We start from the raw sequence: 22,386 nt of genomic DNA on the forward strand, positions 1-22,386 counted from the left end.
ACATGGTCTACAGCTTGAAGCACTGACAGTGCTTTCCACTTAAGCTGCTGGCACGTGCTGCTGTACATCAACATGTCCATCCCCTTGACCGTTCATTGCTCCCTACTGAAACTAGCTGCTTCCCCTGCCTTATGTGTTAAAAACCAATGTCAGGCAGAGAGGTTCGCAGCCTCTGACTGAGCAATGAAGATATTGTGCACTAAAAAGTGAGACACACAAGTGAGAGGAGAAAGATTTAAAAGGGACCTGAGGAGCAACCTTTTCACTCTGAGGGTGGTTCATATTTGGAATGAAGTGCCAGAGGAAGCAGCAGCTGCAGGTATTTAACATTTAAAAGACATTTGGATAGTTATAATGACTGACAAAGGTTTAGATGGATATGGGCCAAACGCTTTAGTTTGGGAAAATTGGTCAGCATGGACAAGTTGGACCAAAGGGCCTGCTTTTGTACTGTATGACTGTATAAGTTAGCATAAAGGAACCTTATTAAAAGCCTTATGAAAATTTATTATACCATACCCACTCGTTTTCATTTATCTAGTCTATTAGATATACCCTCAAAAAACTACAGTATATTTGTTAAAGGGTCTAGACCGGAAACGTCAGCTTTCCTGCTCCTCTGATGCTGCTTGGCCTGCTGTGTTCATCCAGCTCTACACCTTGTTATCTCAGTATATTTGTATATTTGGCTTTCACAACCCATGTGGCTTTGACCAATCCCATTGATGCTTTCCAAATGTTCTGTTATAATTTATAATAGACTCTAGCATTTCCCCCACTACCAATATTAGGTTAACTGAACTGTAATTCTTTTACTGCTATCCCCTGAGAAGCTCCCTCGCAAATCCCACTACCTCCTCGACTCCCAAATTCAGTAATGTGTATAATTCTGCTTCACACTGCTCCGTCGCAGATCCCAATACTTCCCCAGCTGACAAGGTGCATGACGTAGGTCTCGAGTCTTTCCATGATTTATATAATCTTGCTCCACGCTGCTTCTCCACCCATCCCATTGTTTCTCCAACTCCTCAAGTAAATAATCTCCCCAACTCTTCAGGTAATCTTCCAAAATTCAACACTTCAACCAGTGAACTTAAAGTTTTACAGTGATGCCACTCTTTGTTTTCTAACAAGAACTGACTACAGGACACTCTTCCCAGGCTGTTTCATCACAATGCTGACTGCAGGACACCCTTCCCAGGCTGTTTCATTGTGATGCTGACGGCAGGACATGCTTCCCAGACTGTTTCACCATGATGTTCACTGCAGGACCCTCTCCCCAGACTGCTTCACCATGGTACTGACTGAAGGACACTTGCCCCAACTGCTTTACTGATGTTCACTGCAAGACACTGTTCTCTGACTGCTTCACCATGATGCTGATTGCACGACACCCTTCCCAGACTGCTTCACTGTGATGCTGACTGCAGGATAGTCTTCCCACATGGTTGTATGGAACATGCAGTGACACTGTGGTGAAGATAGAGTTGGGTGATTGTAGGGACAACAAGTAGAAAGCTGCAGCCTCCAGGTACATGCTCTGAATTTGCATCATCTATTTTTTTGGGATGAAGAGGTGAATTCAAAGTAGTATATAAATGAGCTGGACTATTAATGAGATGTAAATTTTTGGAAATAAGATAGACAGGATTCCAGTTAAGTGTGCACAGTATACAAAACAAGGTAATTGAGCTTGTAGCACAACTTGAAATTGGCAGGTACATGCAGGTTAACATGCAGGTTCAATCGGCAGTTAAGAAGGCAATGCAATGTTAGCATTCATTTCAAGAGGGCTAGCATACAACAGCAGAGATGTACAGCTGAGGCTGTATAAGGCTCTGGTCAGACTGCCTTTGGACTATTGTGAGCTGTTTTGGGCCCCGTATCTAAGAAAGGATGTGCTGGCCTTGGAGGAGGAAGACAAGGATTATCCTGGGAATGAAGGGCATATCATATAAGGATTGTTGAGGACTCTGGGTACTTGGAGTTTAGAAGGACGCGGGTGGATTTCATTGAAATTTACATAATACTGAGAGGCCTGGATAGAGTGGCACGGAGAAAATGTTTCCACAAGGAGGGACTAGGACATGAGGGCACAGCCTCGGAGTGAAGGGTTGACCTTTTAGAACTGAGATGAGGAGGGATTTCTTCAACCAGAGGGTGATGTATTTTTGGAACTCATTGCCACAGAAGACTGTGGAGGCCAAGTCATTCAGAGTAGTTAAGACAGAGAAAATAGGTTCTCCATTAGTAGGGGGATCAAAGGTTATGGAAGAGGGCTGGAGAATGAGGTTAAGGAATATATCAGGCATGAGCGAATGGCAGAAACAGACTGTATGGACAAAGTGGCCTAATTCTGTTCCGATATGTTAAGGTCTTATATGTAAAAGAAATTGTTACCAAGATCACCATGCGCAAATTTGCATTACCCATCTATATAAAATGTTGTCCCATTGGTCCCCAATTTTGAACTGAAAGTTGGTGAAACATTTTAGGTAAAGACTATATGTCACTAGTTGGTCATTTTCTTTCGGTCTCATTGTAGGTATCTAAAGCCAAAACTAAGTCTAAGAAGAAAAAGAAAAAGTCTAAAGGTAAAAAGGTAAGCTGCCTTATCGATTGGCTGAGTTAAAGAAGTGTTTTCTGAACTAAAAATCAAAATGGCAATTCAGAGTAGACATTTAAATGATGTATTTATGTATTTATATATTTCATTGACATTCAAAATACAGGTCAGGATGCAGCATTCAAAAACAAATAATGTGCCTTCTTAAATAACTTTTTCACATGAGTAACAAAAACAAAGTTGCTGGAAAAACTCAGCAGGTCTGGCAGCATCTGTGAAGGAAAAAACAGAGTTAGTGTTTCGGGTCTGGTGACCCTTCCTCAGAAGGGTGACACTGCCCTGTACCTGTTGAAGCCCTTTCATGAGCAGGTCACCTATTTCCTGTACAATTCCTGGGAGAATGCAGCAACACATGCTGATAAATGTACCAAAATGATTCCAAAAATAAATCATATGTTAATCATTGAATCCATACAGTGTGGAAACAGACCATTCAGCCCAACAAGTCTACACCAACTCACCTCCCCCGCCCACCCCTGCCCAGTCCTGTAACCCTGAATTTCCCATGGCTAATCCATCTAACCTACACATTCCTGGACACTACAGGCAATTTAGCCTGGTCAATCCCCCTAACCTGCACATCTTTGGACTGTGGGAGGAAACCAGAGCAACTACTGGAAACCCACACATTAATGGGGAGAATGTGCAAACTCCACGCAGGCATTTTCCCAAGGTTAGAATTGAACCTGAGTCCCTGACACTGTAAGGCAACAGTGCTAACCACTGAGCCACCATGCCACCCAGACACGTTTCAACAGAGACAGTTTCATAAAATTTGACTAACATGCAATCAGGGAACCTTATCCATGAAATGACATCAATGAGGTCCCACTTTGTTTCTTTACATTTGCAATCCTGGTGTCATCTCAATGATTTAAATTAAGTGACACTAGCATATGTTGTGAAGTTGGGCAGAGTATTTGTGGATTGGATGGCAGGACGTTAGAATCTGGTGTCTGTAAAATGATCGGGGAAGAGTGTGTGGTCCCTTTAAAGATGATGTGTTTTTCTCGGCTTGGGAGATTAAAAAAAGATGTCTGTGGGTTTGCAGGTACACAGAGCACTTGAATTGAAACATTTGTGTCAAAAGGCTATACTGTTAGCTGGCAAAGCAATAATTTTACCAAGACAACAGGTTTTAAAATTTAGCCAATTAATTTAATCCAGGCCCTTAGCTACCAAAAACCAATTAAATTTATATCTGATGGTTTCGGCAAGATAGGACCAATCCTATAGTAAAAAATTGATACGTCATCAAGGGTATAAAAGATGAGGTCATTTGGAAAATTGGGTGAGAGCCAACTGTCATCTGCCATGAGAACATCATGCTGTAAAAGAAAGAATCTCTGGCTGTCACAGAATTCTCTAAGCCTTAGAATAAGCTCCATCTAAAATAAAGGTATGGCGGCACTCTTAGCTAATATTCTTGATGCAAAAATTCAAAGGGCAAGGCGTTCTTGACAGAAGAATTTGTTGGAGAAGACACAGAACATTCTGGAAGATATAACCTGACTGTAGTTTTGAGGGACTAGGTTCTAATTTCTTTTATTTTCGCTTTTATAGTGGAACTTGTATTTATTGGAACAGCATACCATTAGAATCTTGTTTTATTCAGCAATAGTTGGTTGTTCAGGGGGAATTGTTTGGTTTGTTAATAGTTCAGGTAATTTGCTCACTGTTAGCGTTAGATAAATTAATTGTTACTTGTTGATTACAGAGTGACCATCAGGAGTTCATTTCATTTAACCACTCCTTTATAACAGATTGAGGGTGAGAGGCAGGTTAAACCACTTTTCACACTTCTTTTAACAGATTATAGGGTGAGGCGAGGTGAGCCACTCTGGGTGTCTCGGTTTTAGTTATCAGAGGGGGATCGCCCTCTGCTTTATGACGCATAGTATTATTTCAGCATGTTTGAGTGTAGAACAGTACACTTGTGTGCACCCATATCAGTAGTGAATTCCACATGGTGTTGGTAGCAGTCTGTGATGCAGCTTGGGGAAAGCCAGGTGAGCCTGTGTAGCTTCAGTGCTGGGCAAAACAGTTTGGTCACAAGTGTTTCTGTAGAGTCTTAACTTGACAATGTGGTTTGCGGTCGGAAGCATCAAGCAGTTGGGAAAAGATAAACAAGGACTATGTACAGCAATTCTGGAGAGTTGATAATGATTGAATAACAGGCCATCTTAATGGCAATTGTGGAGACAAAAGCTCTGTAATGAAACATATGAACGCATCATCACTTAAATCTAGTCTGCTCTAATCTATTTGCTACAACATACAGACAAAGAAGTATGTGGGTCTGCTGTTTTTACCTGATGTCAACACAAGACTTCGTTCAAAATGTGGAATCATCACTTTGATGGAAAGTAAAGCAAAGATGTGTGAATGAAATTTTCTGAAACTAAGTTCTTTCTTTTCAGGCTCAAACAAATGAAGATAGTCACAATATAACTCAGGATATAACATCTCATCAACAGTAAGGTTCCTTTTTAATAGACTTAATATTTTCAAATGGGGACTTAATTGGCAACTTAATTTATTTTCAGTTTCTTCCCTTCATGTATAAGCGTATTTATCTGCATTTAGATTAAACTCAATTATATTTTGGCCAGATTTTGACATAATTACTTTGCTTCTATATCCTGTTCATATCAATGTTGTGTCTGTATGAGACAGTTTATGCTGATGCATCACAAGATGTGGAACTAGTGAGCTTCTGGCTAACTTTCCTTCCAGGGGACAAATAGTCACCCTCTGTAAAATGCAGTCTAATGATTCTATTGTATTATTGACATGCAGTTAAAATATTGTAAAATTTGGACTACATATTCTTTAAATTCATTTGAGGAATTTGAGCATAGCTGGTAAGGTTAGCATTGGTTGCCTATACCTTATTATTCCTGAGAAGTTGGATGATAATTTTTCAGCAGCACCCCATGCAGAATACCTGCCCTGCACTTGAATATGATGATCTAAGGACTATCAGGTATTGGGCTTCTGACCCCATTCACATAGGAAAGGAGCAGGCAGGATGGGGAGTAGTGGAAGTAGAGATCTATAGTTCAGGGATGGGCTCAGGGAAGCAAATAGTATTGGCTGGCAATGACCAACATAATCAGGATTGGAGCTTGGAATCATGTTGACAGATCACATGGTCTGTCTGCCAGCTCCACGTTAAAGGTAAGTAACTTACTCTTTTGGCTGTATCTGTCTGTAAGGAATCTTTAGGGCAAGTCACTGTTGCAACAGGGTCTCAGATTAAATTAGGTCCTTAATTTGTATTTGAAAAGGACCAAACTCCTGCTTCAACTGTGGATAAAGGATACATCTTGTTTCCCTTCTCTATCACTTTCAGCACATTTCCAGTCTGAAATAAAAAGAGAAATTTCTGGAGGAACTCAGCAGGCCTGGAAGCTTCTTTGGAGAGAAAGAAGAGTTTACATTTCAAGCCCCTAAGAATCACTGGAGCTGAAACATTAAATCTGCTTGCTCTCCTCAGAGGCTGCCAAGCCTGCTGAGTTTCTCCAGCAATTTCTGTCTTTATTTCAGAATTCCAGAATCCGCAGTTGCTTGCTTTCTTCCAGTCAGAAATATGTTTATGTCTGCTGGTGCCTTACCATTTGGAAGACACAGATCAAACCCTGGGAAACAGACCAGTATTGCGATCCCTATTTTCAAATGAGTGTTGATTATTGAAGAGAGTTCACAGGTATGAACTTATTTGAATGATTCCAGCATTTAAAGTTTGAATATAGTGTTAAGATCTGGTTTTAAAATGTTAGGTACTGCATGAAGCTCTCAAGTTCCTTTATTTCTGGAAATCTTTAACTTTAAACCACTATCATATCTTAAGCTTGATAGATGTAGGAGTAGGCAGGGAATAGAGAGATACGGTCTTTGTAAACGCAAAAGGTTTCTAGTTCAGAAAAGTGTAATCGGCGCAGTCTTCGTGGGTCAAAGAGCCTGTTTGTGTACTGTAGTGTTCTTTATTCTTTGTTATACCTGGAATGAAAGCCCAATAGTCTATTTTTCACTCTGTGGTTCAGTACCCTTGGGATAAGCGCATATTGATTTTGTGCAAAGAAATCAACAAAGTTGTGGGAAGTAATGGGAGATAAAGAGAACCTTTGTGAATAAAAGTGAGAATTTAATTGTCCAAGAAAAGTGCAAGTCTTTAGCTGTAATTTATCCTCATTTTTAATTAACAGTAAACTTGTTAGGAAAACTTAACTGAGTTTTATTTGTAACAGTGAGACCCTATCAATTCCGGTGCAAGAGAACCAGGTGGATGATAGCAGAAGCAAGAAGCAAGTGGCAAATTCCAGCTGTGATGTGTCTACATTTAGTGCCAGCGTAGCTACCTCATCACAACTTGCATTTGGTACTATGCCTAACAACAGTAATGCTGGTCCCTTTCTAACAAGTCATGACATCAACAAACTTGATGACTTACCTGACCAAACTTACCAAAGTGACGGAGAGCTGGATGACATTGAAAATCCTGTCATTGATGAGGAGTCCACCGGTTCCTCAGTATGTACCTCATCAGTAAGTTTGAATCTGTGATCTTTTGCGAATATATTTTTAAAAATTTATTACATAGGTCTGATATTTGGTAACGGTGAACTTAAATAGGAGTTTGACACTCAAACATCAAAATTGCTTTGGATCAAGGTGAATGTTTTCTGGCATAGAAGAATGCATGTTGACTTTGTTATTATAATTAAGCAAATAGTGTTTGGGACAGTTTTAACTTAGTTTGGCTTTGATTTAGTCTGCATTCACCTTCCAATCTTTATACCTATCACTAATAGAAGAACATAAGAAGTAGGAACAGGAATGGACTGCACAGCTTATCAACGTTCCTCTCCCACTCAGTATGATCATGGCTGATTTTTGGCTTCAACTCCACTTCTCACCTGCTCTCCAGATCCTTTGATTCTCAGAGAAGCCAAAATCTGTTTCTCCCAGCCTTGCATATAGTTAAAATAAAGCATTCACACCTGAAACAGCTGCAGGAATGCCAATGCCGGCTACATGCTTCCTCTAAGTGAGAGACAATTCATTTCAGGGGAAGAAATTTGGTGCCGGAACCATGGAAATGGCCCTGTTTGGGTCCGAGGCGAGGTTTAACAGGTCAGGTCCTGTGACTACAAACTTCGTTTCGATGAGGCAGTCCTAAACAAACGTGGATCACCTGAAATCTGCTCCCTTGCAAATGGAGCAGGAGCAAAACACACTTGGCCCCTCAGAACAGCCAGAAGTCCCATCAGAAACTGTAGGTTCTCCCCCTCCACCTGGTGTTGAGGAAACCTCAGAGTCCGACACCATTTGTTCCAGAAGAAGAGGACGAAACTCCCGAGATGCTTTGGGCACAAGAGACGGGTTACGGTCCAGTACACGCCATCCATGTCAGAGGAACCAGACCTGGGGCGAAAATGTTGCAGGGAAAGACCAGGCCTACATCCCAGACTTGGAGTGGTGGGGGGAAGAACCAGGTAGATCTTTTTGACTGAACCTTGACTGGGGCTGTTAACCTGGGCTAATCAGGAAACCCTGGCTGACCAATATCACCAGGGGATTCAGAATCTCCTCAGTTCAGGGACTGACTCTGAGCTGGATGGCCACAGCCAGTGTACTATGCACACGTGAATAAAGAGTGACTTGATGATGGGATACCAGCCTCAGTGCAGTTATTTCAATGACCGTCTCAAGTAGAGAATTCCAAAGATGCATAATCCTCTGTGTGAAGAAATTTCTCCTCATCTCAGTCCTAGATGATAAGCCGTACATCCTGACACTGTCACTGTATTTTAAATTCCCCTGCCAGAGGAATTGTCCTCTCGGTGTCTGTCCTGTCAAGTTCCTTCATAAATCTCACATGTTTCATTGAAATCACCCTTCATAGAAGAATCCTGTCATCCCAGGAACTAATCTAGTAAACCTTACTGTACTGCCTTCCGTGTAAGCATGTCTCTACATACTAAGACTGAAACTGCACTCAGTTTCAGATGTAGTCTCACCAAACCCTTTGTACATTGTAGCAATACTTCCTTCTGTACAGCTTCCTCTTGCAATTGAGGCCCAGGTGTGATTTCTTTCCGTAATGCTTGTTGTACATTCATGCTAACTTTGTGTCCCTCACATGAGCAAATCCAAGTGTTTCTGAACATCAACATTTGCAAGTTCCACATGCTTTAAAAAAATTCTGCTTTTCTAACCTTATGAGCAAATGAGTAGTCTCACACTTGCACAGATTTATTCCCTTGCCACCTATTTCTTACTCACTAAAGCTGTTTACACTTCTTTGGAGACTGTCTGTGTAATCCTCATAGTCTATATTTCTACTGAGCTTTGTATGGTCAGCAAATCTAGATGCATTATTCTCTTTCTCTTTGTCCAAGTCGTTGATATATACTATAAATAGCTGAGGTTCCAGCACCAATCCTTGCAGCAATCCATTGGACACCATCTGCCAACTTGAAAATGTTCCAGTGATCATTACAATTTGCTTCCAGCCTTTTAGCAAATTTTTTTTCCATGCTAATATATATTAGCCATAACTGCAGAAGCATATATCTTTCCACATCTTAGCAACACCTTCTTGAATCCTTTTGGTAATCCAAGTATACTGTTATGATCATGGCTGATGTTCATTACTGTACTAACAGATCCCAGACTGAAATTTGGCTTGATAGATTTTTTTTGCTTTTAACAGGTGGCCTTTCACTGAACCATAAGCATGCAATACTGCAGATTCAAGTTTAGCAATAAACCAGAAGTTTATGACTCAAAAGAAATTAAGATAAAATAGAATAAAGCAAACTAATTACATAAAATAGAAATTTTAAGATTTTAAAAACATAGTAAAATAGAAACCTATTAATTCCAAAAATACTTCTATACTGTACTCACACCAGACTGATTCGTTACGCTTTCAAATCTATGGGGATTAATTTAACTGTGACTTCACTTATCTGTCTTGAATCTAATAGCCTATTTAAAGATCCTTAATACAATTGAGCCTGTACTTTCTCAGCTTCAAATAACCCTTTCAGAGTTTCAACCAAAAATGTCTGGACTGAAACTTCTAAAATAAACTCCTTTCACTGAGGTAATCTCCTTCCTTAAGTCCTAAACTACTTCACTTTCTCAGGAGCAACTGTTTTACATATCTAGCTTCAGCCAAAATTTCTGCAAACTTGCCATATTGAAACCCCAAAATTTTTTTTTGGCCTAGCTATGAGCGTTTCCACTAAGCCTGCAAAAATTCCAGAATCTTCTATTGAAAAGTCTAATAAACTACACTGCTTACTTTATTCTCCTGTTAATTCTCCCAATGTAAGCAAAACCTCTTTATTCTCCACAAAATCTCTCACTAATGCTATGCTTTAAAAGAAATCACCATGGCTTACTTACAAATTAATCACGAAACCCCTTTAGACGCACAGAAACCTATATGCCACTAATTCAAAATTCAAAAATCCAAAATAACTGGCATTAAAATATATATAAATCATACACCTTACATCACTTTATTTGAATATACTTTATTTGACCTAGCCGTTCCATTCTCAATAAATTTGTCAAATACGATTTCCTTATTGTGAAACCAAATTGATTTTGTCTGATGATACTATGATTTCTCAGTGCATTGTTAAGACTTCCTTAATAATTGATCCCAAAACTTTGCTGGGAGACTCCACAGAAAATTTTTTTGTCAGTAGGAAAGGTGTAGGTATAGCGACAGGTTCAAATGTTCCAATGCTGGCTTAGTCTTGAGAGAAGTTAAGCTATTTGATTTTCTCTTATAGGATTTGTATTCCTCCTCATCAGTAGGTGATAGAACCATTAATGTACAGGAGCAGCTATGGCAAAATGTGAAAGAGAAATCGGAAATGAGACAAAAGTTACTTGCGTTACAAAATGAAAACCAAGTAAGTTTTTTTTAAACAAAAGGTTATTAATCTGTAATTCATCCAATCCTGCCAACGTGTGACTATAATTTCTTAAAACAGACTACATGCATCTGTGTTGGAAAATTACCATGAACAGATAATTTTGCAGGTGTAACTGCCTGCAGTTGATAGGGAGGAATTTGTGACTTAAACAAAATATTTTATTTCAGCATCTGTTTTAATTGTCTCAATTTTTTACAGTCTCTCGTAAGGAATTTAGAGCAATTAATAACCAAGCTCAAGGAAGAGCAGCAACAAAGGATCCGTGCAGAGAACCAGTATTCAAGACTCCAAGAACATTATCAGCTAGAAATATCTAGGTGTGTCTGAATATAGAATATGCACAGTGTAGATCTCAAAATCAAGATATACAATACATTAGCTTGAATTATGTGGTCAGTGATGAACTTATGCTGCTTCCACTGACCTCCAAGAAAGCTGTCCAGATGAGTTCTAATGAGCTCTGTAATGTGGATTTCATGTTTCCCAATATTAATTTTATTCTGGTGCCCACTAAAGGGCATCTTTGGAAACTAGTGACTGCAATAATATCAAGCATGTAAGCAGGCAATCACTTTGAAAATTTTTTTGCAGACAGGAAATGAGCAGATGTTATCATTCACTGTATATAATTTTGTAGGAACTGAAATAATGATTAGAACATATGCGTAGAATGAAGTTAAATTTGAAATGTCATAATTTTTTTTCAAAACTTCATTAAAAAATAATGAAATGGAGAAATTTGCATTCCACAAATATAATACTTTTTTTCAGGTCCAAAAGGATTCTTAAATAATTTTGATTTTGAAAGACACTTACAAACCCTCTTTTAAACCCCATTTAATGAACCTTAGCATTTTCAAGGGATTTTACAGTGATATTAATGGAGTAAAAAATGGAACTTTTTGTCATGTCAGCGATGTTGAATTGATTTCTATCCACAAGAATGTCAACGTTCCATTCAGTGGAGGAGTGAGGAATTACTTACAGCAGTTTCTGAAGCTCTGCATTGCCTGTGTGCAGACTTAAGTTACTGTCAGGTTTATAGAGTAATGACAGCGTATGCTAACAGATTTGGTGTGAATACAATGCAAAAACCTGTGTTAGTCCCTGTTGCAGTATCTGATTCTTGTTTCTGTCTTGCAAATGGTAAAGGAAATGCAACGAAACTGAAATACCTGCCTTCAAAGGAAATGTTATATTCAGGGAGTTTTGGGAGGTGTAGGGTCTTTCAGAGGCAAATCGAAGGAAACTAGCATGCAGGTACAGCTCAAAGTAGTATGTTCATCTTTATTGCACATGTGCTGGTTCACAAAAGAAATAGAGTCTTGCTGCAATTACATATGCTTCTGGGAGACCACATCTGCACATATTTCTCCAAGCTCAGTCTTCTTTTCTAAGGAAGAATATAGCTGTCTCAGAAGGGCTACAACAGGCTTAACTAGATTGATTCTTGGGATGGGAGAGATGTCCTGAAATTTCAGAACAAATAGAATTGTCATAAATAAAATCATATGTCTAGATTTCTGATCCCCAGAAAGCAGTGGAAACAGGGCTGTTGACTATTTTTAAGCAGAGGGAGATGAGATTTGGATGAACAAGAAAGTCAAAGGGTATCAGGAGTGGGTCGGGAAGTGGAGTTTACACCAGAACTGGGTCAGCCATGATCATACCAACTGGTGAAATGGGTATGAGGGGCCAAATATTCCTGCTCCTAATTTGCATGTTTGTATGTAGGTAGTTGAATTGAAGTAGAAATTCAACCATTGTGGATAAAAAGGTGAAGTAGTCTCAATGGGCCTTACTGTCTACATCTTCTCCTTTCTCTTAAGTTATGGTAACATTTTTACTTGTGTCTTTTAGAGTGAACCAGCAACTTCAGAGCAAGGATGAAGAAATAAAGAAAATTACAACGCAGTTTGCAAATGAACGGTAAGAGCTCTGCCAAAGAAGCAAACGTCAATTAGTGCTTAAGCAAAATGGTTCCATAGCCTGTAAAAATGAATGATAAGTCTAAAGTAAATGCAGCATTTGTGGGTTCTCAGACAAGAAAATGCACTATAATCAATTGCTGTAAATACGTCAGTTTCACTTTCAATATATATTTGAAAAACAATATATATTTGGAAAACGAATGGGGATTTCCAGTTCAGCCTGAGCCCATGTCAAAAAAGTATTCTCTGCTATCTCAGCGACATTGGATCATACAACAGGGAAATGTGATTTACCTGGACTTGCCCTAGAATCAGTTCCCTAACTGATTGCTGGAAAAGTACGGAATGCTACGGAAACAATGAAAGAACTTGATATTAACCATATAGTGTAAAGCGATGCAGAGAAGAGAAAAAAGAAAGCAGTGACAGAGTAAGCAAATTCAAAAAGCAGCTTCAAAATGAGTATAAAAGCAGTCACCAAGGAGAAAGAAAGAAAATGTGTTAGAACAGAAAAAGGGGCAGCAACATAACGTTAAGCAGGAAATTGTATAGATATTGTCATCTTAACCGCAAAGAAATCAGATTCTTTATACCCGAATGATGGGATACCATATTTCCTGGCTCGTTTCTTCAACTTTTTGCTGATGTAAGACAGATATATAATCTGAATGAAATATGGGTCAGCAATTGTGATTGACGTTAGCAGTAAATACACAGATAAAAACAGGCATGTGGGGCTAAATTTTCAGGGATGTGTAGATTAGATGGGTTATAGGGGGATGGGTCTGGGTGGGATGCTCTGTGGGTTGGTGTGGATTTGTTGGGCCGAAGGGCCTGTTTCCACACTGTAGGGATTCTATGATTCTGTGAAATTTTCTCAGAAGTCAACTAAGTGCCAATTTTGCTGAGTTCCATGAAGAGATTCAGTCTCTGAGCCCGAGTAAGGTTTCTCACTCTATTTTCTGACACTTGCCTCGACATTTAAACAGCACTCTTCTATGATGCCCCACTCATCATATCTTCCCTCTCACTGGAGGTTACCACTGAATATGAATGATTTTTATAGTCGTGTGTATTTTACAGTAAGAATACAATGAAATACAGTAAAAAGCTTTCATTTGTCACCATGATTTGGCGCCATTCTGAATAATTTAAGAATAAGTGGTGGGGGGGAGAGAAAAGAAAAATAAAGCCTAAATAGAGTCCATCAGTCCTGAGCTAGCTTATCACCATCAATGACACCTGAGCCACCGTCCTTCCTTCACTGCCAGGACCTCCTGGGATTTCCTGCGCCAGTCCATAATTAAAACGCAGTTGCAAGCCAGGCCAAGCGCTGTCACTTGGAGCTACCCTGCCCAGTTCCTTCATCTGAAGGTTGGCCCCCCCGATGGTGACTGGATACAAGTTGACATCCTGATTTTCCAGCAGGGACCTAGAGATCCTGGCGGACTGGGTGCTACAGAGGAGAGCCATTCTTTTCATCAGAACCAGCAAAGGACACTGTGCTGTCAGATCATGCTCCCTGTCAGTTTTCACCTTTAAATGATAATTTACTACAGTCATGTGTGAACTTACTGGGCTGAGCTGTGAAGCTATCATCACAATGTAGGTCCATAGAATAAAATCCCATCTGTTATTTTCTGAATTGCTTAAATTATTGTTATCCTTCATAGTAGATATTTCCTCCTGTTCACGACACCAAACAGACTGGTAATTCTCACACCAACTAGAGCTGCTATTTGGGAAAAATGCTCAAAATCAAATTCAAACATCTTAAAAAGTTTGTTTTTTATAGAATCCCCACAGTGTGGAAACAGGCCATTCAGCCCAACAAGGCCACACCAACCCTCCGAAGAGCACCCCACCAGACCCATTCCCCCTCCCCTATCTCTGTAACCCAGTATTTCCCATTGCTAATCCACCTAGCCTACTCATCCCTGAACACTATGGGTAATTTAGCGTGGCCAATCTACCTAGCCTGCACATCTTTGGACTGTGGGAGGAAACCGGAGCACCCAGGGGAAACCCACTCAGACATGGGAAGAATGTGCAAATTCCACACAGATAGAAGCCCGAGGGTGGAATCAAACTCAGGTCCCTGGTGTTGTGAGGTAGCAGTGCTAACCACTGAGCCACTGTGTCACCCGTATTTTTCTTTTCTTTAAATGGACAACCTCGCACTTATCCATATGAGTGCATGGTTGTCCATTTAAAGAAAATAAAAGGAAAGAAAAATTCGGGTGACATTATCATTCTATGTTCTAAAAATAAATATTTTAAAAGCAGTCATAATTAATATCCTGGAATAATATCAAAGGTGAAATCTCATCTCTGGTTTTAGGTGGCTATTAGAAACTTTTTGGGTTTAACTTGTATAGAGTTGAAATATCAAGTGAACATTTTTCTCTAAAATATTGTCAGCTCCTGGATATCAGTTCAAATGGTAATATTTAAGAGCTCTCTTCGTCCTCCTGTGCAGGACATTGTGGAATAAAGACAAAGCAAAACTAGAAGATGTAAGCGCAAAAAACATTGCAAAGCTGGTAGAGGCAACAAAGCGAGCAGTAGCTGCTGAGGTAAGTGTTATTGATAATCTTAGCATAGTTTTGAAATTGCTCTAATTATTGGATAATTTGTGAATTTTGAATGTGGTTTAATGCTATTGGAATATATTTTAATTTCTGCAAGCTGTTTGATATTTTCAGCCATTAGAACTATTTGCTTAATATTTGAATCTGATTTTGTTGAGCAGCAACCATATAGGCTTATTTATTTTTTAACGTAAGAATGAAAATATATATCAGGAAGAAAATGGTGTCTAGATTATTAGCATCTACTTTGCAAATTCCTAAACCATAATTTTATGACATTGTAAGCATGTTTTACAATACATTAAGTGAGGTCAGAGCTCAAAAAATTGTTTAAAATGGTTCAATAATTTAAGAATCAATCATACAAGTGAAGTGATTTCCACCAAAAAAGTACTGGGGGATTCTAAAGTCCTTCAACCTCAGGATAATCTGAGTTAGAATGATTGATGCTGCACTTAGGTGAATGCAATATGGTGTCAGACTGCGATACTGTTGTGATGTAGAGGCATGTAACATCAGTATTAGGTGATCAAACTGCCACATAAACGATCAAGCCAGATTGCACATTCAAAAATTCCATTCCATAAAAGTTACAAATCTCAGCTAGTTCCTGCACTGGATTTGATAGAGTTATTTGGAGTCTTTTCAAATGCACAAAGGTATTTCAGAATTGCAGGTTTTCTATCATTGCATCCGTTCAGGAAATGATCTTAAGCTCTATCAACAGTTTCAATTATATAATCATCAGTATTGACTCCCAGCTAGAGTTGTTACATAGCAACAGGAATAATGACTTCTGTAGGGGAGGCGATGGCCTGGTGGTATTATCGCTGGACTGTTAATCCAGAGACCCAGGGTTTGAATCCAGCCACAGCAGATGGTGGAATTCGAATTCAATAAATATCTGGAATTAAGAGTCTAATAATGACCATGAATCCATTGCTGATTGTTGGAAAAACCCATCTGGTTCACTAATGCCCTTTAGGGAAGGAAACTGCCATCCTTACCTGGTCTGGCCTACATGTGACTCCACACCCAAGGCAATGTGGGGTTGACTATCAACTGACCTCTGGGCAATTAGGCCAGCAGCGCCCTCATCCCGTGAATGAATTTAAAAAAAATAGAGAGTTGAATTACTTCTATCCTTATCTGGTCTGGCCTACATCTGGCTCTAGACCCACAACAATGTGGTTGACTCTTAACTGCCCTGAGGGCAGTTAGGGATGGGCAATAAATGTTGCCTAGCCAGCAATGCCCTCATCCTGTGAATAAATTAAAAAAAAAGCCTTGGGGGGTACTGAAGCCAATTCTCTCATTCCAATTTTATTCCAGATGAGATCCCCAAAGCGACAAAATATTATTGCTACCTTTGTGCTCCTATTGAATCATCTGATCAATGCAGGTCAGAGTTCTGTTGGATCTGGTGGCAGCTACTTAACAACAAAACTAAAATTTATGAGAAGTAATTCAATTCTCTCAAGTCTCTCTACCTTGCTGGTTGCCTTTAACTTAACATGCATAATGTTATACTCATTGCTTTCCTCCTTTGATATGGACTTCCTGTTGTGCCTCCATGTACTATTGTTTTTTTATTCATTCACGGGATGAGGGCGTTGCTGGCCTAATTGCCCAGAGGTCAGTTGATAGTCAACTCCACATTGCCGTGGGTGTGGAGTCACATGTAGGCCAGACCAGGTAAGGATGGCAGTTTCCTTCCCTAGAGGACATTAGTGAACATGATGGGTTTTTCCAACAATCGACAATGCATTCATTAGATTCTTAATTCCAGATGTTTTATTTAATTTTTAAAAATTCCACTATCTGCCGCAGCAGGATTTGAACCCAGGTCTCCAGAATGTTATCTGGGTTTCTGGATTGACAGTCTAGCAATAATGCCACTAGGCCTTCACCTCCCCTCATGTGTGTTGAATATCTGCTGTAATATTATGAAAAAGAAACCACAAGCTTTAACCAATGCATTGCCATATCCCCTGTAGATTCCATTTAATGGTGAAAACATTAAATCTCATATTTGACTTGAACATAAATCATTTGGATTTTGTTATATAGTAAATGTACAAGCCTCTTGAATCAATTTAAATGTTTGTTACAGATTTTGTTCTTGGAATGCCGTAGGGATAATGGCCTATTCCAGTTGCAACAGGCTGAGCAAGACTGTTCAGTTCGGCTTAGGACAGCAGAAGAAAATCTGACAGGGTGAGAGTCTATTTCAATAGAAATTTGCCAGTCAGGGTCTGCTGAGAATTGCTGTTCTTCAGTACATGAACATTATGGCGACTGCAAATTGGCTGAATTTGGCATTTGCTGATCTCTGAGCTTATCTTTTCAGTCTTAAGATGCTCAATGCTGAATTTTCCTGAACCTGGATGACATGAGCAATGGTGCATCAATTGGGAAAATATGGTGAGATCAGAAAAATTGGATTTTTGACATTGAGGAGAAAAGCTAGATTTCCACCCAAGGTTGACTGGTGAGACAGAAATCTTGCTAGTGAGCAGTAAGAGCCTATTTGCAAGCAGTTATGTATTGTTACCTATTCTTGCCTCATTTATGTGCATTTTGCACTTGCCTAGATGGATGCAGCTCCAACAACACTCAAGAAGCTTAGCACCATCCAGGACAAAGCAGCCCACTTGATAGGCATCACATCCACGAGCATCCATTCCCTCCATCACTAGCACTCAGTAATAGTTTTCTACAAGATACACTGCAGAAGTTCACTAAAGATCCTTAGACAACACCTTCCAAACCCACAGCCACTTCCAACTAGAAGGACAGGGGTAGCAGAGACACGGGAACACCACTACCTGTTCCCCTCCAAGCCACTCAAGATTCTGACTTGGAAATATATCACCCTTCCTTCACTGTCACTGGGTCAAAATCCTGGAATTCCATCCGCAAAGGCATTGTGGGTCAACCTACGACACATGTACTGCATCGATTTAGAAAGGCAGCTCACCACCACCTTCTCAAGAGCTAGTAGGAACAGCCAATAAATGCTGGCCCAGCCAGTGATGCGCACGTCTCACACGAGAATAATGAAAAGGTTTGCCATTCTCCCGTGTGGTGTGAAGAAATCAGATGGCGACAGGTCCCAATATGAAAGTCAGAGAGGTACCTCATGGTTCCAGCTCGACACTCGCTCCTCTGGGCCTTCGTCTTTGCCAGCAGTCTCAAGCACCTCATGCTTCTTAAGTAGCAAACACCTGCAATCATCCTTCATGGAAGTTGGCATCAGACACTCACCAGTCTCACTGCATCATTGTGGTATATCTCCGACTCATCTGCAATACAGTTATCCACTTCATTGCTTCCCCTTTGGAGCACACTTGCATTGTAATGCTGTTGCTAGGCTTTTTGCATTCAGTAACAGGTAACAATTTCACGGATTAAAGCAGGCGGCACTGGAGAGTTCTTCGTTTGCTGGCTTCATGCTCACACTGTGCCTATGTGGAGGCTCGCATCATTCCACCTTGCCTTGTTTTGCCTTTTTTTTGCATTGTCTATCATTCAGAACTTACAAGCTCACCATATATCTGTCTTGCCCTGCCCCTTAGAGCAAACATGAGCCAGACAGTGTGTCCTGTCAGCCATCAGTGATCAGTCAGTGTGGGTGGACATGTTCCTTTAGAGGTCCATGCTACAATGCTACACCTTCAGCATTTGCTGGCTGCTTATATGGCAAACTCACTGAATGTGCTTCTTAAAGATGACCATGTCCGAAAGACCAAAAGGATTAGTCAAGTCAAAGAGTCTGCCATCAGTCCGGAGGTACTGGCACAATAAGCTAAGCATGTTGTCTGATATTAGTCCAGGTGCTTGGACGTGGTCAGTCAGACACTTGGGACAGTCAGGGTGAGAGGTTTTGTATTAGTATAACCTAAGAAATGGACCACAGTAGTCTTGAACAATGACAAAATGTTACAATATTCTGGGTGTTAAGAAATGAATAGTACTCCCTTAGACAATGTTCAAGCATGGTCTGGTGCCAAGAACGAACAGTCTATATATCTTGAATTCATGTAGCTGATGTTACATTGACAACATGACAGATGTAGAGTGGCATTACATTGACACGTTCGAGCTTCTATTTCCAATGAAGTATTAACTATGCCACCTATGTGCCCTCAGAAGCTTATCTTTCTTGTCTTCCTCCCATGTTACACTAATGGGCTATTTGTGCCTGACAGCAGTTTATCTGGTCCACAACTGAGCTTGAAATATGGCACCAGCAGTGGAAGTCTCAGCAGTGGAAGTGTCTCTGCCGCTGGTGATCACAATGTAATGTGATAGTGGCAGCAAAAGAGGTGTGAGTGAGTACATAATGAGGTGAGCAGCGGAGAATTGCTTGCAATAATTTGTTAGAGCTCATGGAGAGAAAGAAACTTCATGAAGCACCCCAAAATTGACAAAGTTGATTTTTGGTAAAATTTTGCCTTATTTGGAAAATCACAGATGTTAAATTCTGAGCTTACAGTTGGTCCCCTGACCTATTCTGAAAGTTGGTGTTCAGTCAGAAAACCCTATGTTCTTCGAAAATTCTGTTGTGCTGCTGAGCTCTCCTTAAATAGTTCACTTGCAGACAGCTTTCAAGTGAAGCAGTTGTTTTGTGTTTATCCATAAATAACCACAAAAACCCCCAAACCACATTTCTCGGAACAGAAAATTTCCCAGGGAAAATACCCAATCTTTCTTAATGATTACCTTCTGCATGTAGTTTAATGTCTATAATGAATGGTCAGACTTTTACTTGACCCTTGGGGAATACTTGTATGGGACTAAAGTCTTTGTCTGCAAGCAGGACAGATAGGTAAGCAAGTTTTTCAGTGTCTGCTGTATAAGGACCAGTGATTTACCTTCTTTGAGTAATATCTACTTTAGAAAGATAAGCCCTTTTCTACAGTTAATCTCTATCACTTCTAAATTCTGTTTTACTGTCTCAGTGACTTTTCATCTATAAAACTTCTGTAAACATTTATTTCACTTTGCCATTTTTGTTTTTATCCTCAATGAATTCATTCTCATTTGTAACTGACGCATTAGTCATAGAGTTGTACAACATGGAAACAAACTCATCCAGATATCCTAAATTAATCTAGTCCCATTTAAGTCTTCTTTTTAGCTTTTTTTTAAATTTTAATTTATAATATCTGTTAAACTTGTGTCTAATTTCTCTTTACTCCTTTTAATTTTGATTCATCTATTTATAGATTTAGTATGTTTAGCCCTAACTTTATCAGATGTATATCTTGTTTCTTCTTATTCACCTCAATTTTTTCTACTATATTCATCTCATTATTTCTTCATTTTTAAATATATTTGGTCCTTTTAAATCAATTTTAGGGTCCATGTATATTTGTTTAACAGCTTTATCAATTATCCTGTTCATTTTCAAACATTTGTGTACCAAAAGTCAAAACCTTTCTTTTCTTCGACTCCAATTTTAGCACTTTTTCTTTCCACTCATTCATGGGATGAGGGCATCACTGGCTGGCCAGCATTTATTGCCCATCCCTAGTTGTCTTTGAGAAGGTGATGATGAGTTGCCTTCTTGAACTACTGCAGTCCATGTGAAGTAGGTAGAGGTACATTTATGTTAGATATTTCTTTCAGTAAATATAATCTGACGTCTTTTTCCATTGAATTTAATCTGATATCTATCCTGATCAACCAACCTATTTTTTCCACCTGAATTTGAATTTGTTTACTGTGATCTTTAAAGTTAGTCTTACTGTATAGTTAGTAAAGCGTTCAACAAGGTTCCGCATGGTAGACTAATTGGGAAAGTTAGGTGACACGGGATTCAGGGTGAGCTTGCCAACTGGATATATAATTGGCTTGACAGCACGAGACAAAGAGTGGTGGTGGAGGGTTGCTTTTTGGACTGGAGGCCTGTCACCAGTGATGTTCTGCGGGGATCAGTTCTGGGTCGTCTTTTGTTTGTTATTTATATAAATGATTAATATGAGAATATAAAAGGCATGGTGAGTAAGTTGCAGATGACACCAAAGTTGGTGGCGTGGTAGTCTGTGAGGAAGGTTTTCTAAGATTACAAAGGGATCTTGATCAAATGGGTCAATGGGCTGTAAAATGGCAGATGGAGTTCAATCTAGATAAATACAAGGTATTGCTTTTTGATACAACAAACAAAGGTAGGGTTTATACAATTAATGGTAGGGCCTTGGCTAGTGCTGTAGAACAGAGGGACCTGGGATGCAGGTACACAATTCTTTGAGATTTGTGTCACATATAGACAGGATGGTTAAAAAGGTGGTTTGGCACACTTGCCTTCATTGTTCATTCCTTTGAGTATAGAAGTTGGGAAGTCACGTTGAGGTTGCACAGGACATTGGTGAGATCTCTTCTGGAATACTGTGTTCTTAGAGAATGTTCAGAAGAGATTTAACAGGATGTTGCGGGTATAGAAAGTTTGAGTTATAAAGAAAGGCTGGATAGGCTGGGACTCGTTTCACTGGAGCGTGGGAACTTGAGAGGTGACTTGATAGAGGTATATAAAATAGTGAGAGGTAGATAGATAGATAAAGTTGATGGCAGTTGTCTTTTCCCTAGGATGGGGGATTTCAAGACTATGGGTCACATTTTTAAGGAGAGAGGAGAAAGATTAAAAAAAAGCATGGGGGCAAATTTTTTTACACAGAGGGTGGTTTGTGTGTGGAATGAACTTCCTGAGGAAGTAGTGGATGTGGGCACAATTATAACGTTTAAAAGACATTTAGATAGGTACATGAATAGGAAAGGTTGGGAGGGATTTGGGCCAGGAGCAAGCAGGGGGTGGGCCTAGTTTAGTTTGGGATTATGTTCGGCATGGACTGATTGCACCAAAGGCTCTGTTTCTGTGCCCTCTGACTCTAGGACTTGAAGAGAGGTAGAAAACAAAATGTTCTAGCGCTGACATCTGGGGAACTACCCAAAGTATAGTACTTAGGTCTGTGAAACCGTCTATTAACTAATTGTCTACATTCTCGGTCTTTCAACCAACTTTCATTATTGTTTTAACATTTATTTTATGTGACTCATTTTTATCAATGATTATCCTACATCTCATCAAATTCTTTTAAAAACACCTACTGGTAATACCCCACCCAATAAACTTAATTTTTGGTTCAAATTTACAACATGCCTTTTAATTATTCTTAGATAACAAGGTGTAGAGCTGGATGAACACAGCAGGCCAAGCAGCATCAGAGGAGCAGGAAAGCTGACGTTTCAGGTCTGGACCCTTCTTCAGAAATGGG

The 22,386-nt window shown here is 39.6% G+C and overlaps 1 protein-coding gene across 1 annotated transcript in view; it reads left to right on the forward strand.

The window, feature by feature from the left end:
• Positions 1-289: 289 nt before the first annotated feature.
• LOC125484418 (E3 ubiquitin-protein ligase DZIP3-like) overlaps positions 290-22,386 on the forward strand; it is an 81,006-nt gene continuing 58,909 nt past the window's right edge. Inside the window, exons 1-9 of the mRNA XM_048603077.1 lie at positions 290-319; positions 2,546-2,602; positions 5,047-5,102; positions 6,877-7,174; positions 10,441-10,563; positions 10,786-10,904; positions 12,448-12,516; positions 14,998-15,094; positions 17,223-17,326. Coding sequence (XP_048459034.1) covers positions 290-319; positions 2,546-2,602; positions 5,047-5,102; positions 6,877-7,174; positions 10,441-10,563; positions 10,786-10,904; positions 12,448-12,516; positions 14,998-15,094; positions 17,223-17,326 — 953 coding nt within the window. The remainder of the gene's footprint in view (positions 320-2,545; positions 2,603-5,046; positions 5,103-6,876; positions 7,175-10,440; positions 10,564-10,785; positions 10,905-12,447; positions 12,517-14,997; positions 15,095-17,222; positions 17,327-22,386) is intronic.

The sequence above is a fragment of the Rhincodon typus genome, chromosome 11 (genome assembly GCF_021869965.1).
Source record: "Rhincodon typus isolate 14 chromosome 11, sRhiTyp1.1, whole genome shotgun sequence".
In the NCBI taxonomy this organism is placed as follows: domain Eukaryota; kingdom Metazoa; phylum Chordata; class Chondrichthyes; order Orectolobiformes; family Rhincodontidae; genus Rhincodon; species Rhincodon typus.